The sequence below is a fragment of the Grosmannia clavigera genome, assembly GCF_000143105.1.
Source record: "Grosmannia clavigera kw1407 unplaced genomic scaffold GCSC_146, whole genome shotgun sequence".
Classification (NCBI taxonomy): domain Eukaryota; kingdom Fungi; phylum Ascomycota; class Sordariomycetes; order Ophiostomatales; family Ophiostomataceae; genus Leptographium; species Leptographium clavigerum.
This window is the reverse complement of record NW_014040795.1, coordinates 1-16,159: the sequence shown is the minus strand read 5'-3', so window position 1 is coordinate 16,159 and position 16,159 is coordinate 1. Positions and strand designations below refer to the sequence as shown.

General features: G+C 45.0%; 4 protein-coding genes across 4 annotated transcripts; 2 read left to right on the top strand and 2 right to left on the bottom strand.

The window, feature by feature from the left end:
• Positions 1 to 3,533: 3,533 nt before the first annotated feature.
• Positions 3,534 to 4,508, bottom strand: CMQ_5896 (uncharacterized protein; the record flags this gene model as incomplete). The annotated part of the gene is made up of 1 exon (XM_014316542.1): positions 3,534 to 4,508. One exon carries the CDS (start codon positions 4,506 to 4,508, stop codon positions 3,534 to 3,536), a length of 975 nt encoding a protein of 324 aa, XP_014172017.1.
• A 1,025-nt stretch (positions 4,509 to 5,533) lies between these two features.
• Positions 5,534 to 5,830, top strand: CMQ_5846 (uncharacterized protein; the record flags this gene model as incomplete). Its single annotated transcript, XM_014316492.1, has 1 exon — positions 5,534 to 5,830. The coding sequence occupies one exon, from the start codon at positions 5,534 to 5,536 to the stop codon at positions 5,828 to 5,830; it is 297 nt and encodes a 98-aa protein (XP_014171967.1).
• Positions 5,831 to 6,742: 912 nt separating this feature from the next.
• On the bottom strand, positions 6,743 to 9,058 carry CMQ_5914 (phd finger domain protein; the record flags this gene model as incomplete). Its single annotated transcript, XM_014316560.1, has 4 exons — positions 6,743 to 6,917; positions 6,938 to 8,343; positions 8,408 to 8,967; positions 9,052 to 9,058. 4 exons carry the CDS (start codon positions 9,056 to 9,058, stop codon positions 6,743 to 6,745), a joined length of 2,148 nt encoding a protein of 715 aa, XP_014172035.1.
• Positions 9,059 to 9,632: 574 nt separating this feature from the next.
• CMQ_5882 (proteasome component) lies at positions 9,633 to 10,604 on the top strand (the record flags this gene model as incomplete). Its single annotated transcript, XM_014316528.1, has 4 exons — positions 9,633 to 9,656; positions 9,749 to 9,933; positions 9,989 to 10,407; positions 10,477 to 10,604. 4 exons carry the CDS (start codon positions 9,633 to 9,635, stop codon positions 10,602 to 10,604), a joined length of 756 nt encoding a protein of 251 aa, XP_014172003.1.
• Between the last annotated feature and the right edge of the window lie 5,555 nt (positions 10,605 to 16,159).

Below are 16,159 nucleotides of genomic sequence, written 5' to 3'. Positions count from 1 at the left end.
TCAGTGTGAGTGGAGTATCGACAGGCAATACGTCTAGGTACCTAAAAGATATTATCAAACCTGCTCGTACGTATTTAAAGACAAACATACATAATGCAACGGAGTATGTATTCAGAGGCAAAGCATGTGCATGATATACTCTGTTTGCAAGTAAGTCAATTTAGGTATAGCTTTGGTTATAGCTAATCATGAGCAAATGTACTCGGCGTTAATTAACATCAACAAGAGCAGCCCGCCTTCTGGTTGCATACCAGTGACGTACTTTTAAACACTTGCCAACACATATGATATCTCACCTCATCTATGGTGGGAGCATACTCCTAGAACCGCTATCGTTGACTGAAAGACAGGGGCTTTTTTAATTGCCGATCAGAGGCGGTTCCAAGCTCCCGAGAGTGCCAGCAAAGCAGCTTCCAAAATAATCGAATATTGGGTAGCTCTTACAAGGGTTGTCCTAAATTTGCATCTAAGCGAGGCACGCCTTGCTTTCATCTTACCTTGACTTATTTCTTTCAGATCATTGTTGTTCCTAACTTGTTATTGTAGGTTTATAGGTTGTGTGCATAACATTCTTGAACATTGCTATTATGCAGATAGAGCTACGAAAATGTGTGGTGGAAGGAATACTGCTGATGTGAGTTGCAAACTAAGCGAACCAAACCTTTGTCTGCTCCCCTGACGGCAAAAAAAAAAAAAAGAGTACGGAAACTATATGCGTTCAGCTAAGCAAGGGGGATGTGGGACACGGCCACTTTCAAAGGACCACGGTGCTCCGTACGGGCCCCTCTTTTCGATGTCTTTCATTGTTTGTGTTCTTGCTGATTTGGTTGGGCAGCATTCAATACTATGTGACTATGACAGGAAAGCCAACGCGACAGATAATTTTTCTTATTGTGTTATTACTGTCCTTTGAATTAGGACGCCTGAAATGGGGACCGGGTCTCCAAAACGGGCCGTGCCGTTTCCCGAAACGTGCAATAAATTGAGCCTTTTTGTTTTGCTATATCAGCGCTTACGGCCACCGACCCCTGGAAGCCCGGAATAAACCGAGTCCTATTTTATGGAAGAAAAAAGAAGGCTACTCAGATAAAAATGTATGTTAAGGAGCCGGGACACACTTCAGTGCTCGCATGTTCTTTGTCGTGCTTTACTAGATTTGCTGGGGCCGATTAAACAGATAACATTTAGGGGGAGTGGGGGGCACAATAAGGCCACGGGCTAGCATTGTCCAATGAAGATGATGGTCGTGGTTGCTAGACGAGGCTGGCTAGGCAGGTCCAAGAGACCTGAAATTACAGCTGCAGCAAAATACATGAAATTGGCACTCACGGAGTAATGTAATGGGCAATATTAACTTCCTGGGTTGTAACTGGACCACTTGAGCAGTAAATATTATTGCTCCTCATTCTCTCAACTCTGTCGCTTGAAATGCGCTTGCAAGGCTGGGCATTTTCAGAATATGTGTGTGAATACGATTATGCTACTCTGAATTATGAAACCTCCCTGTAGCTGCTGTTCGTCGAAAAGCCCTCCAGCAACTTTACGTAGCCGGAAACCCTGCTCTTTGCCTGGTACTTTTAAGGAGGAAAGCGGTGCGTGTGATCATGTATCTTACGTGCTGTATTCTACCTCACTCCCCGCATCACAGCAGTGAGACAACAAACCGTCTGGCAACCCCGCATTCCTCAATTTGCGAATCCGTGCCTCCGATGTCATGGGTTACACACATTGATAATTGGACGCTTGCTTACCTCGGTGTGAGAGTACATATGGGATTAGAAAGAATAATTGTAGACTTCTAGATCGCAGATATATATGCCTCGGGCTTTGCGACTTGAAGGTGGCGGTTCGAAATGTAAAGGTGGCCACGTCAAGCGGCCAACCTCCATATCGCCAACACATCGCCAGCACAACGCCCAACTGTTGTTAAAGCCACTTCTTTCGGTAACGAGCAAACCAACAGCTTTGAACGTAGGAAATATTGGGAAGTAGGAAGGGATTTTGTTATTAATCAAAGTACGGAGTACGGAGTACAATACGGGCTGTTTCGTTTTGTTTTCGTGTTCTACCAGGCCTACGACGTAGCTACCTGCCCGTTAACGACCCACTAGAACGAAACCGGTGCCCCACACTAATCACCGAATGATGCCATACATACATATGTACCTATGCATGTGAGCCGTCCTTCGTAAGATAAGACACATATTCATCTCTATGGAGCACCACGTACGGAGTACATACAGTGTTTCTTAATATCGTATCTCTTGTCTAGTGACGCGCACTAGAATGTGTGATTTTTACTAACGTACGAGAGAACCCTTCCCACCAATCCGGAGCATCCCATGCTTCAACCTAGCCATTTAACATAGAGCGCTCCAAGCATATTGCAGCCATCATTGCCCTTACTCGATTTATAGAGGCAACGTCTCCCGGACAAAATTATCCTACCGCAAACTGGCTACTCTCACTCCCTACAGAGGCCACCCCGAGTGCTACGTGGCTGATTCGGTCGATGGAGCTGACGCACCTTCCCTCCACAGCTCCCTACGATGGTTTTGCCAGTTTTAAACCATCTCGATCAGATACTCCCCGAACCCCACTTACGATATGCAAGTCCTTAAGTCGGGCTAAACCGGCATCACTAAAACAAATATCTTTTGGCAGTTTGCCAAACGAGGTGATGCTGTTCATACTTGACTTCTTGGACGTGAGCGACTTGCTCTCTGCTTCGAGGGTACGCCGAGTAGCTTTGAGTCTGTATCTGATCTACTCCGTAACGCATTTTCGCTTACATTTATTTATTCCTTGAGAAATAGTTTCATTGTAGCTAGCAATGCAGCATTCACCCGCTTAATTAGCTAATTTTTTTATATGAATAGGCATCCCACCAGCTTCGCTACCTCTGTATAGCCCCAATTCTACACCTTCTACGAAGACGCCGCTGTCGTACCGTTCTCGCTTATTCCCTTTTCTCCCTATCCCGTCCGTCTCTTTCTGATCTTATTGATCGCTCTATTTTTTTGACAAAAACGACTGTGGTGTCCCGCAAGCTCGCCAGGTCCCTCGTTTCCATCCGCCTCTCGCGACGTTTGGCAGCTCGTCCACCCGTGAAGGTGTTGGTTGGACGGTGTGTTCTGCCTGTTGAGTGTGCGCCGGGAATTGGACACATTGCGCCGTCGCTCGTCGCACTAACAAGAGCGATCGAGCGGCAGAGGCTGAAGGACGGCCTAAAGCAGTGGATTGGGGCTGTTTGGAAAAGAGAGGTGGGGCGGCGAAGCGATCATATTCGGAAATGGGAAGAGACAGTCGGAGTTGGAAGAGTCTGGAGGCTGCGAAAGTTCTGGGAAAGGATTGCGCGTGGCGAGAAATGACTTGCATACCGCGAGGGCGAATTTGAAAGCGCCATACCGAACAAAGACACTACCACGTCAAGATATGCCCTTGCTGTTATTTTTTGGTACAGAACCTATTATATGTGGTGATGATAGGAGGACGATATTATACTCGGATTGAGTTTGCCTCTTCGATGGAAGTTAGGCCCTGAATCTGAACCCGTCCCAATCGTCTGTATCATCATCGTCCTCATCGTCGTCCTCGTCGGCGCTAGCGCTAGCGTGGCTATTCATATATGCTTTTGATTTTGAATTCCTCATTTTCGGACTGACAATGGGCAAAATACTTTCTTCGTCAAGCAAGATAGAAGGCCCCAGGGCGAATTTTCGTCTGAGAGCCTCGCGTTTCTCTCTAAGTTTTTTGACACGAGATTCGAGCTCCACCATCTCTTCGAACTCGATTTCTAAAGCCCTATTCGCTTCTTCTTTCTCTTCCTTCATCTGTGTATCTCCCGTTGCCATTATTTTGAATTGTGACCCGTCTTTTTCGGGCAGATCGGCATTCTCTCTTGAGGCAACAATACTTTCTGCGTTGGAAGGATGTCCCACGGCTGCGAAGCTCGGGGCGTTGACCACGTCGGCCTCAAAAGCTGCCCATTCTGCCTCGTCTAGATCTCTGAAAGAGCTGGTGTCAATCTTTGAGTTTTCGGCAACTTCTGCTACTCTTATGTCGACTTCCATAGCTCCTTCTGCTATCTTCGGTGTTTTGAGTGTTACAGATGTGGCCACTGAGCGGGTCGTCGACGCAAGTTTGGGCATGAGTGCAGCAGTTGAGAGCTCGCTACTGACGGTAGCGGCATTGTTGACGAGAAACACATCTCGTGTTGCATTTGGAGTTGCTGGCCGAGACGGAATCTGCAGCTCTTTGCCTTGAATTGGTGTTCTTGATGTTCGACGTCCTATCGGCGGTGTTTTTGGTTGGACCCTAATAGGATTCAGCATTGGACGTGTACTATCTTGATCACGTCCATCTGATTTCGATTCCGCCATGTGCCCCGGGTTTTGGGACCTGCTCCTTCTCTTCCGAAGACCTTCTTCCTCATCGCCATAGCTGGCTTCGCTTATAGTGCCCTCGTCGACCTCACCGTGTTTCCTCTTATACAGCTGGGCCACCATGTTGTCACTCGAGGGGTTCTGACTAAGGGATTCCACGCTTGATCCTACGCTTTTCGACTTTCGAGATTGTAGACGGTGATTAGCTGACAGGACATGAGCGTCCCATTGCGCCTCTGTTTTTACCAGTTCATGGCAAATATCGCAAAAAAGTTTCCCTGTGGGTGAGTATACAGCGGGCGGGTGAGACTTCTGGTATGCCGAGCGCTGCTCGCGAAAAAGAGCTCGAATGTCGGCCATGGCAGGGGATGATAGACGACAGAAGGAGATGGACAAATTGCTATCACTCAGTAGATGAGCATTATTACTCCGTATTTACTCCGTACAACGTACGGAGTACGGAGTAATAAGATACGATCGATTTCTGACCCACTATGGAGTACAAGCCACATTTCTTAATAAGCAGCCACATCTGCAAAGCAGTCTATATCGTTTAGCCGTTTTGTTCTACTGCGCGGATCGTACGTCACCTTCACCGTGGCAATGGCTCACCAAGAAGATGCAGAAAGCTCAATTGCCCCGTATCCAAGCCCACCTTCGTATCTGTGGAAAGAGTTTACCCATGATAAGTACACTCGAACACAGAATGTTCGCAATACCAGTGAATCTGAAGTTTCTCGGCAAACGCATTCGATAACTCCAAACATACTCGGAGGATTGGAGTATCTGAAGCCACCACCACCACCCGATGACGGAAAATGGAGATTGTTCGGACAACTGCACGATGTAAGTATATGAAAAACGATATGTTGAGCTTAGCTTGCACTGTATGCTTCACGCAGTTGATACCTAACCAAAGTCAGTTGAGTGATCGGTTGCCATCACTCGAAGACCATGGAATTGAGCGCCTTGGCCCGATGATACCCTCTACATCAGCCGAGAAAGATATTCATGCCAACAAAGTTTTTGAACTGAAGAAACTGTCAAAGTCTCTACTACTGAATTTCTTGGAGCTGGCTGGAATCTTGAGCACGAATCCCAATAATGCAACCGAGAAACTGGCAGATTTGCAAACTATCTTTTACAACATGCATCAGCAGGTCAATGAATGGCGGCCACACCAAACCAGAGAGGCTTTGATATCCCTACTTCAGAATCAGCTCGAAAAGACGCGCAACGAGACGCGGGCTCTCCAAGAAGTTACAGACAGCGTGCGCAGAACGCTCGTTGGATTTGCTGGCGTGCAATTTTTTGACAGCTCAATCGATGGCTTTGATACTCAGCCGAAGCTCAACGGCAGCGATTGGGCTGATAACGCATTAGACAGGTCATCACATGCGCGTTCGGGTGAGCTATGGAAGATAATGGATGATATATTTGAGTAGGACGCCCTTTTGTTACAAGAAAGAAGAGTTGCGGTTCATTTCTGTGATCCATATCAGGCCCTGGCAAAACTATGAAGCTGGTTAGGTATCATGCCACCGTAGTTGTGACTCGGCCAACCATACTGTAAACTTCAGTACCCAACACTCTTACTTTCCAACGCAATTGCTGATGTAATGCTTTGTTTTGCGCAGTGTGCACACCAGTCATCATAGGCACAACAGAGAGGCTATCTGCGAGACTTTTTACAGTAAGCCCGATGTGATACTTCACGACTCTTGAACTAGCTGTGCCAGGGCAATCCATTTTGAGTTTCAAGAGCACTAGTTCAAAATTCGTTAGATATGTGCATATATAAATTACGCACAAAATATTTTCATAACAAGTACTGAGGCAGACGCAGACTTGAAAGCCTAGATGCGACCAAGCAGCATAGCGGGACAATACATCAGATCAACCAATAAAAAACTAAGGGAAAATTGAGTATTGTACAAATAAAAATATCAATTCTGAGGCACAATTAGTCCACGGAAATCGCGAGCTATCAGGCGGAAGATAAGTTAGTAGGATGGGCTTCTGATGGTGGCTGACTCGAACGAGGTGAAACGGCATGAGGAATTCGCGGAACAGGAACCGGTGTTTGGGATGGCCTAGCAGGTAAAGCTGCGCTGTGTTGCTCCTGGTACTTCTCTAGCTCGCGTTTGAGAAATTGAAGATCATTTCGAGCTTGTGGTTGTTTTTCAAATACATCTCGGACAATCATCCATTCGTTTTTTTGCATTCTGGCAGCTTGCGACATCAAGAAGACAGCCGTTGGGCACAGCGACAACGGGCCGAGAACCTCTTTGGCAGCAGCTTCACCCTCCCGGTGTGCGCTTTCTTTGATGGCATCTTTGTTCGTGACCGTGTGGATATCAATAACTGGGGACACAGCTGGTAGGCCTGAGCTTGTATGTGGCGCTTGAAGTGGCACACATGCCGTTTGGACAGGTGCAGGCTGGGAACATAACGCGGATCCCGATAAAGGGGTTGTAGACGAAGGATTTCGTGGGGCGTCGCTGGCAATTTTGAGAGCCGTCGTAGCCGTAGCTGCGATATGCGAATCGTACTGCCGGGCCCAATTTGGTCCTCGAAGCCTCTCCATGGCCGCTTCATCGTTCCGATAGACAACAACCAGTAACAACATAGGGGCTGCTCTTGAGACAGGTATAAAGTTATCCTCCAGATTTAGCATGAACTCTGGATGACTACTTGTTCCGGCTGGTACGGGAACAAGATAGGTGTCGCGGACGTTGCCGACACCCTTCTCTCCAACAACCCCGTATCTCTTCCTTGCAGTGAAGTAATCAACCAATGAAAGAAATCCAGATGTTGCTGCATCGGTGGCCGGGGATAAGCTGGCCACAGTAACATCAGTAGGTGCGCTGTATCGTAAGCTACACAAGTATTCTGTCGCAATCTGTTCGTCAATGCGCCCAGCTACGGTGAGGGCTTTGGGAATAAGCGTGCTCCATGGTAGACCGATAGTTGTGGTGAGGTTGACTCCTCCGATATGCCGGGCGGTTGCTTGAAAGTTTGCTACCATGTTCATGGCAACACTCCCTTTCCAAACGATATCAGGGTCTGTATCATCCGACGGAGAATATGGTGGCGACTCATCCCCATCGTCCTGTAAAAGCCGGTCGACCTCGGGATCTGCCCCAGGTCCGGTGCTGCCAGTAGGTGGTTGCGAGTATGACGACCGCTGTGCGTGCGGCGTAATCGGGGACCGAACACTCGAGAATACCTTTTTTATATCGAAGCCTCCTCGAGCAGAATCGTTCTGTGTTTCGATGTGCAAACTTCCCTTTATCGATGCTTGCCTTTGTCCAGAATGTACCTGGGGTTCAACGGCGTTCTTGTGTTGCTCGTGGACTTGAGGTTTTGCAATCAAAGCCTCTCGATTACTCTGTCGCCGCAACGAGGGCGGTTTGTCCTCGCTGATCAGACTAGTATTGTCCTTCTCAACCAGCTCCTCCCCCTTGTGCGTGCGTCTGAGACGAGGAGCGTTGTCTTCCGTTCCCAGAATGCTCTGTCTTTCAGCTTGGGCTTTCATTTTTGCAGTCTTCCGTTGCAGCTCACTGGACGCTAGGTCGTCGCTTGTCATGACTGCTAGCATCGGGGGTGTCAGCGTCGACGCCAACAGTCGAGTGCTTAAATCGGGATTTTCCTTCAGATTAAAGCGAAGCGTTCGTATTTGCGCGCCGTAATCTTTGTGGCTGGGATGTTCATCGTGCACAGCCCTTTCAATCTGGATGGCGAATCGTTCTGCTACCAACTCAACTGTCTCATCGTCCACCAAAGTAATTTCGCCTTTCTTATGAAGCCCACCAAGAACTTCATACATGGCTCGGAAGAGACCGCGAGCAGGAGGCTGACGTGCATCGAGAAGGCCCGTAATATTTTCCGGTAGGTCGTCGGGTGGAATATAAATTGGGTAGTTATTTTTCTCGGCCAATTTTCGCTTTTGAGTCTCCTATACCACATTTCAGCCACGATGTCAACAGGGTGTTAGCATTTCTGGGGTAAGTTTAAGTTACCTTCACCTCCTGATCTTCGGAACCTGATCTTGACTTTCGCTTGATTCCTGCGGCTAGTTTCTGGTCTTTCTTCAGCTCAGGCGGCGGGGACGCTTTGGCAGAGTCTTCCCGGATGTCACTGTTTCGCTTGGGCTTCGCCTTTCGCCCACCCCTCTTCTTTTTCCCGGATGCCTTTTCTTCTTCGTAAAGCTTACGCCGTTCCTCCCAAGGCCTTTCGTTGTGTTCCATACCATTCAAAAGCTCTTTGTGGTTGTCGGGTTTGCACTGCTCGCAGAAATAATCCTTCGCAAGGTCTTCGCTGTAAACGCTCATGCCCATGCAGACATTGTGTTGCCAAGCGCCGCACCTGTCGCACGCAATCCATGGCTCGCCAGGGTCACCGTCCTGCTCAGTGGCGCCACAAACGCAGCGAATAACCTCTTCCTCAGATTCATCCTGCTTATCATCCGACTTTTTTCCTGCCTTCCTCCCTCTTCTCTTGGCTTCGACTGGTTGGCCGAGTTGCTCTAGCGCTTTGTGTTGGCCTTTTGTGCTTCGAACAGAGCGACGTGGCTCCGGATCTGCTACGATCATGTGTTAATAGCGATGACAACATGTATAGCTGGATTTGGCATGAGCCATGCACTAGGAGCTATCGTACTCACCGGCCATCTCGAACGCCACTGCTCTTGTTTTCAAAGGGCGCCTGGTCCTAATCAAAGAACCAACCGAACGATTGGCACTCCTCCTGGCGGAAGAAACCCTTGATGGAGCTACAATATATTTTAAGGCAGTCTAGACAACAACGAGGGTGAAGTCAACTCTCGAAGCCACCGCTTCGTAAAGCTCACTGTAGTTCCCGTCTGGTCCGTAGAAATGTCCAAGAAGTCCCTTGCAACAAGAAAAGTTTGACACCCGACAACGCAGAAGGCAGCAGCGTGCTTGGAAATAGTGTGAATATACCCGGTAATGTTTGCGAAAGGTTGGCGGTGCGACGCAAAGTTCGGGGGTGGAGGCAAATGAGATAACGCTTATGTAACAGCAGTTTATGCCTTATAATTCAGGTGAACATTTCGACGTTCATACGCGTCCTACCGCTTGCCTGGAGCTTCAAGCTGATAGCTCTGGTTTCCATGCACTACCAGCCCTAAACTCCCTTTCAGGAGCAGTAACTCAGATTCCTACAACCACAATCACCGGCTCATATATAAGGACTCGGTTTTCCAACTGATTGCTAACTTGCATCATGTCGAGACGATACGATTCCCGCGTATGTTTTGTTTCGTATGGAACTTAAAAATATCACACTCTAGATTGCACACGAAAGATATAACAAATACACATGAACTGATATCTTTCCAGACCACAATTTTCTCCCCAGAGGGCCGGTTGTATCAGGTCGAGTATGCGCTCGAGGCCATTTCGCATGCTGGAACAGCTATTGGCATTCTAGCTAAAGACGGCATTGTTCTTGCTGCGGAGCGCAAGGTCACGTCAAAGCTATTAGAGCAGGACACTTCTGCGGAGAAACTTTACATACTGAACGAGCAAGTTACAGCCCCCAATACAGAGTATAGCTGACTTAGGCTAATGATTTTTCAGTAACATGATCTGCGCCGTCGCAGGCATGACTGCAGATGCCAACATATTGATCAACTATGCCCGACAGGCTGCGCAACGATACCTCCTTACCTATAATACCGATATACCCTGCGAGCAGTTGGTGCGAAGACTGTGTGATTTGAAGCAGGGATACACCCAGCATGGTGGCCTGCGTCCTTTCGGGGTATCTTTCATCTATGCTGGATGGGATCCGCAACGGCAGTTCCAGCTATACCTTTCCAACCCCTCTGGTAACTATGGCGGATGGAAGGCTACCAGTGCCGGGGCGAATAATGCAAGCGCCCAGAGTTTGCTAAAGCAGGACTACAAAGAAGACTGCACATTGAAGGAAGCCTGCGGCATGGCTGTTAAGGTTTTGAGCAAAACAATGGACTCTACAAAATTGAGCAGCGAGAAGAGTATGTTCTTAACCCCCCACATGGTCGACCATGATCTTTCCTTCGATCTGCTAATATGTTTTTCGAAAGTCGAATTTGCTACAGTAGGGCAGACAAAGGAAGGCAAGATATACCACAGGTTATGGAGTGCAGATGATATCACGTCTCTGCTTAAAGAACATGATCTTGCCAAGGATGAAAGTGCAGATGAGAAGTAAAATACGGGCTTGACGTTGGTCCCAGCTGGATGGTGGCACCGGGTTCTAGTCCTTTGCCGATGTATTAATAGCTGCCGGAGAAATCGAGCTGTCTCAAGCATTGTATGCTTTCAATTCGCGGACTAACTTGACCATGAGATACTATTTTGATCAGTATCCACTACTCTTGTGATGAACAACAGCCTAAAACAACCTAAAGCTCTGTGGCAGAGATTGTGGTTGGTCAGACAACCGGAGAATAGCTTTATATTCTCAGGATCTGGAGGAAGCCCCTAAATTGCGATTACCCTCTTCTTCGTCCCGAACATGCCTGTAGCCACCAAGTTCTGCACTAGAACACTCTGGCGCAGTGCATGGCTTGTCACAATGATAGGTGTCTAGTCGTGGCCAGTATCTTCGGTAACTCCAGTAAGCGATGCTCCAGCCTATAAATGAGCCAACGCAGACATCGTACACATCGTGCCTGTAGTCCTGGCAACGTGAAATAGCTATCACCGTAGCTCCAAGTGTAGGCATGAGACATATCAACGCTCGTCCAAGGTCGCCCCTCACATGAAATGTCCATTTGTTCCCATCTAGCCTCTCCCCCGTTGTGGTTGGCATGGTGCTATCGCTATTTCTCAAAACAAACACTTTTAATTGGCCGCTCAGAAATAAACTGAGATAGCCAAGGCCTGCAAAAGCGAAGCTAGAGTGTCCGCTGGGGAAGGAACGCCAACCATCTTGAAGCTTGTGACGGTCTGTCTCAGTACAGATGGTATGGGAGACTAACGTGCCCAGAGGTGTATCCAAGGCAGGTTTGCACCGGGCAAGCAGGTCTGGCCGTGGACGGCCAACCATGTTCTTCACGATGTCCGTCAAGGCAGATGCAAGGAGTAATGCTATGCCGATTCCGAGTATTGCGACATGATGCTTGTGTAGGCTGGCGCCAGTGAGAGTGTTATAGAGAGCGATGGTGAGGAGAGGAATGAAAAGAGCATAGACAAAGTTCATCACTATTTCAGACCACATCAGTAGATGTGCATTAGGTATTGCAACCCCTTAATGTGTATTAAGGGTCACTTACAAGCCGGTACTCTTTCTATCTCAGCATGGGGAAAAGATATGTTGATGTCGTCAATAAAGAACATGCGGTGGAAAGGATCAACCCAAAATTCAGCCTAGGACGACATTAGGTTGGACATAGGTAAAGATAGCAAGGCTTGAAGAAAATACACTGACCACAATGTATATAGTTAAGAGTATTAAAAGTCCAAAGTAATCCGAGGCGTAAGTACTCTGCCATAACTTAGCTTATACTTCGTATATGTTGCATGTGTCGTAAGCATACTTTGCAAAATACTATCATAGTCCGCAAGCGCTGCTCATGCCTTCCGTTCAAATGGCTGGTCGATGGAGTCATTTCTATAGTCAACTACTTCTCACCGCATTGTCTAAGCCAGAATCATATCTGCAGTGTGTGATGTAAAACGACAAGCTGTATCGATTATTTAGAGCAGGTTCCCGGTTAGTAACAGATGTGCTGCTTTTTACACGGGGACGATTTCAGTATTCTGCCGTAGTTAACCGCGAATTAAGTCACGTGTGCCTGTGTGTCTACTATATTCGACCGTGTGCCTAATCGTGCCACGCCCCACTATAATTCATGACCCACTTAAAAAGTGCACCTATTATTAAAATAGGTGCTGACTAGCCAAATGCACTTACCAGCCAAAAGCTCAGTATTACCACAAAATCAGGTCTTTCAACGAAATCAGCCAATGCGCCACCGCTACTAAAGTTATAATAAAACCAACTAGCTATCTGTGTTGCCTTGGTTCCGGGCTTCCCAGCGTGCTACATTTTGGGCTGCCTTGATCCTTTGTTGTTCTTCTTTAATCGTTTTGTTTTGTGCCCTTATAAGAGCCTTCTTTGCCTTTTCTTTTGCGTCTATAGCTAAATTTAACTGCATTTCGCGTACGTCTTTAATAGTAAGCACCCCTTTGTTTTGTAGGCGTTGGTTCTTTGCTAGGTGACGCCTTAACCGCACTACCTTGCGGGCGCAGTATTGTTATAAGTTAAGTTTAAGCCGACTTAATAAAGTTTGTTGCTTTATAGCTGCCTGCTTTAAAAGGGCAACGTTGTTAAGTATATTTTTAGTACTACTATTATTTTAAAGGTTAATTTTTACTTTGTTGCTTATTTTATATATTTAGCGTAAAATTGTAGGTGTCTTAAATAGTAAAGATAGTAAAGTAGAGCGACTTATTTAAAGAAGGGTTAATAGTTTTTTACTAAACTTTTAAAGTATAACTTAACAATTTAATAGTATAATACTAGCTTTTTAAAATGCGCTTAGAATAATGCTTCTTTTATATGCTAATTAGCGTATAGTAGTAACTAATTTAAGAAGTTTTACTTATTAATACTATTTACGCCTTTAAAAAGATAAGTTACATTATATTTTAAATAAAAGTGCTTTAATAGTAAGTAATAAAGAAAAATATACCTTAAAAACACCTATTCTGGCCGTATAGAGTAATAAATTAAGACTCTTGCGGGATGCTATATTGTTATATAACCTACCTTACTTTTCCTAACTAATTAGATATAGAACAATTTATGCCTTCTATTACTACTTATACACTTTATATATATAAAAACCCTTTTTTCTTCTCTCTTTTTAAATAAAAGAGATAAGTAAATACGCATTTAAAGAATTAATTAGTTATAAAGATATATAGTATACTTATAAAGTTGTAAAGGGGGTGGTATGCAATGCGTGGTCACAAAGGCTTAACCGGTTTGTACTATTGTATTAAGACTTCAACTTAATGAACTATAGGAGACTAGTAGGCGAAGGCCTGCCAGCTAATATATACGTGGCTAGAAGATGCAGTGTAGCGCAAACCTAGTGGGGCGTGGCACAGCTAAGTGGCTGTGCTAGTCCTGTGCAACGTGTTAAGATAGTTTGTTAAGTCCGTCGCTTAGTAAGCGACTGGTTGCCGAACCGGTGCGTAGGGACGCGTGTGTAGAATACCCTTACACTATCCCCCCCCTCCTTAGGTAACGCCCCCGTTAGCCTAAAGGTGCACACGCGGCAGCTACTTGTTCGTTAAAAAACCTCCCCTTGTAGAGTTAGGAAAAAGAGTTAAGCGCTCCGGGTTATTAGCTGTCGCCGAGCGGTCGCGGACCGCTTGCTTGTGCGACTGCATTCGGGTAACGTGGAAGCGTACACGTACTGCTTGGTCTATGGCGGCAGTAAACGCCGGATCCTGCCTAATGCACGGGTTGTCCTGTTCGTTAGAGCTCTCTAGGAGGCGTGCAGCTTGGATCCTAGTTAGGGAACGCTTAGGTTGCCGCCGATAGGTGTTGTAAGGGGGCTAGCCTTAGACACTAGGTGTATAGGAGTGCAGTATACGCTAACCGAAAACGGCGGCGCAAGGCTTGCAACTTCTAACTACTAGCAGGGCAAGATAAAGGCAATAGCGGCTGTTTATTACCCGCCGATTATAGAACTATTGCCTACTAGATAGTAAAGGCGGTCTACTACTAAGACGTTCTTTTATTTAATTTTAAACGTTTCTTACCTTACTATTAAAGTAAGGTTAAGTAAGTTTTTAAGATGCATTTAGACGTTTAATAACGCGGCTTCTTTATTACCTTAAGGTATAAAAAAGCAGGTGTATTCTATAATTTAAGACGAATTTGTCTGCACTTATAAAACTACTCTTGCCTCTTTAGCCCTTTTTTCTTTAATTCTACTTGCATAGTAGGTTAATGTAATAGTTTGTAACTTTGTATAGCGGCTAGCTAACAATTGCCTATAGACAATATTTAACTAAAACTGCTTTTAAGTCTTAATAGACTTTTTTATAAATGCAAACCTTATAAAACGCTCTTTCTAGGTATATATACTATCTCTTAAAAGCGTAGGTCTTTGCTAGTATAGCGTTTACTAAGTAATAGCTAACTCTATAGTAGGCTTTATGTTTAAACTATATTCTTAAGGCTTATCTAGACATTTACTATAAATTTTTATATATAGCTATGCTAAAGAACCTAGCGTGCTACGTTAGTTATATAGCTAATAATACGTTATGCTTACTAGTAAGTACGTTAACTTATATACGCTAGTAGCTAATTGCTAATTAATAGCTTCTTAAAAAGATTAAGGGCTTAGCTTAATATATTTAAGAAGTTTTAGCTAGTATAAATAAGTTGCTACTTTAGCGGATAATAGTTAATAATATTGTTATAGTGCTAAGCGATTATATAGTAATCGCCTAAAGGTTAATAGCCTTAATAGTAGTAACTAAGGAACTTAGCCGCGCCTTATAAGAAGACAAGTTAAAGCTTTTAGCAACTAACTAGCGCTTTTAGCGCAAACGTTTTAAGATAGCATAATAGGCTGCATTATGCCTTAGTATCCTTTACTAGTACTAGCAAGAGCTAGAGCTTGCCTTAACGCTTGCGTAGTAGTTAGCAAAGGTAGCCTAGCTTTTGCTGCTAACATTCTTAGACGTAGGCATACTATTATAGGCGTAGACCTAAGTTGCTACTACCCTTAAAGCAATAGCAAGTCCTTTAATCCTTATTGTTAAGTTATTGCTAACTTATTACCTAGGCTAATCCTTGTTCTATTATACTTAGCCTAGCCTAGCGCGCTGCGGCTGTCTAAGCTAGCTGTAGCGGCACGCTTTACTATACTATAAGAGTAAAAGGGCCGCCTAAGCGAATTCTACAAACTATAGTAGCCTTAATTAAGCTAGCTTAGATTAACTAGGTAGTAGTCTTTCTTTAGCCGCTACCTTTAGCGGCGCCTAGCAAGCGACGGTCTTACGCTAAGTTGCTAATCTTAGCTAAGCGCTAAGACTATTCTTAGTGCTATAGCTAGCGGTAGTAAGGTAGTTATAGTAGCTAGTAGTAGTAGTAAAGTAGCATTTAATAAAAGTGTGCTAGCGGGTAGCTAGTTAGCGGCTAGTAGTAGCTATATACTAGCTAGCAAAGGCTTGCTTAGTAGTAAAGAGAGGGATAAGAAGGATAGTATTAAGGAGAGAGATAAGGGGGTAGAGAGGATGTTTATAAAGAAAGATAGTAATAAGTAGCTATTAGCTAAGTAATAGCTTGCTAACGGTATGTTTTAGGTTTATAGCTCTAAAGGGCGCCCTTAAAGCTAGAATAAGTAGTTTATAGTATACAATTATATAAAAATAGTAAAAGTAGTCGACTAATAATTAGCTTATATATAGCTAGCTATTACTTTATAGTCTTTTTATTTCTTATAAGTACGCTTTATAGTCTTTTAGTAAGACTATAACTTATAGCTAGCGTACGCTAGGTGCCTTTTTAGTTCCTAGGTATTATACTTAGCTAGCTAGCCTTTTTATTTTACTAAGAACTAGGTCTACAACCCTTTGCTAAGGTAAATAATAATATCTTTAACCTTATACTCCTTTTAGTCTTTTACTATTTTTAAGAATAAAAGCTCTTCCTTATCTTTTACTATAGTAGTCTATAGCTTAAGGTAAGAGACGTAAAACACGTTATGTTAGCGTGCGTATTATAATAGCAAA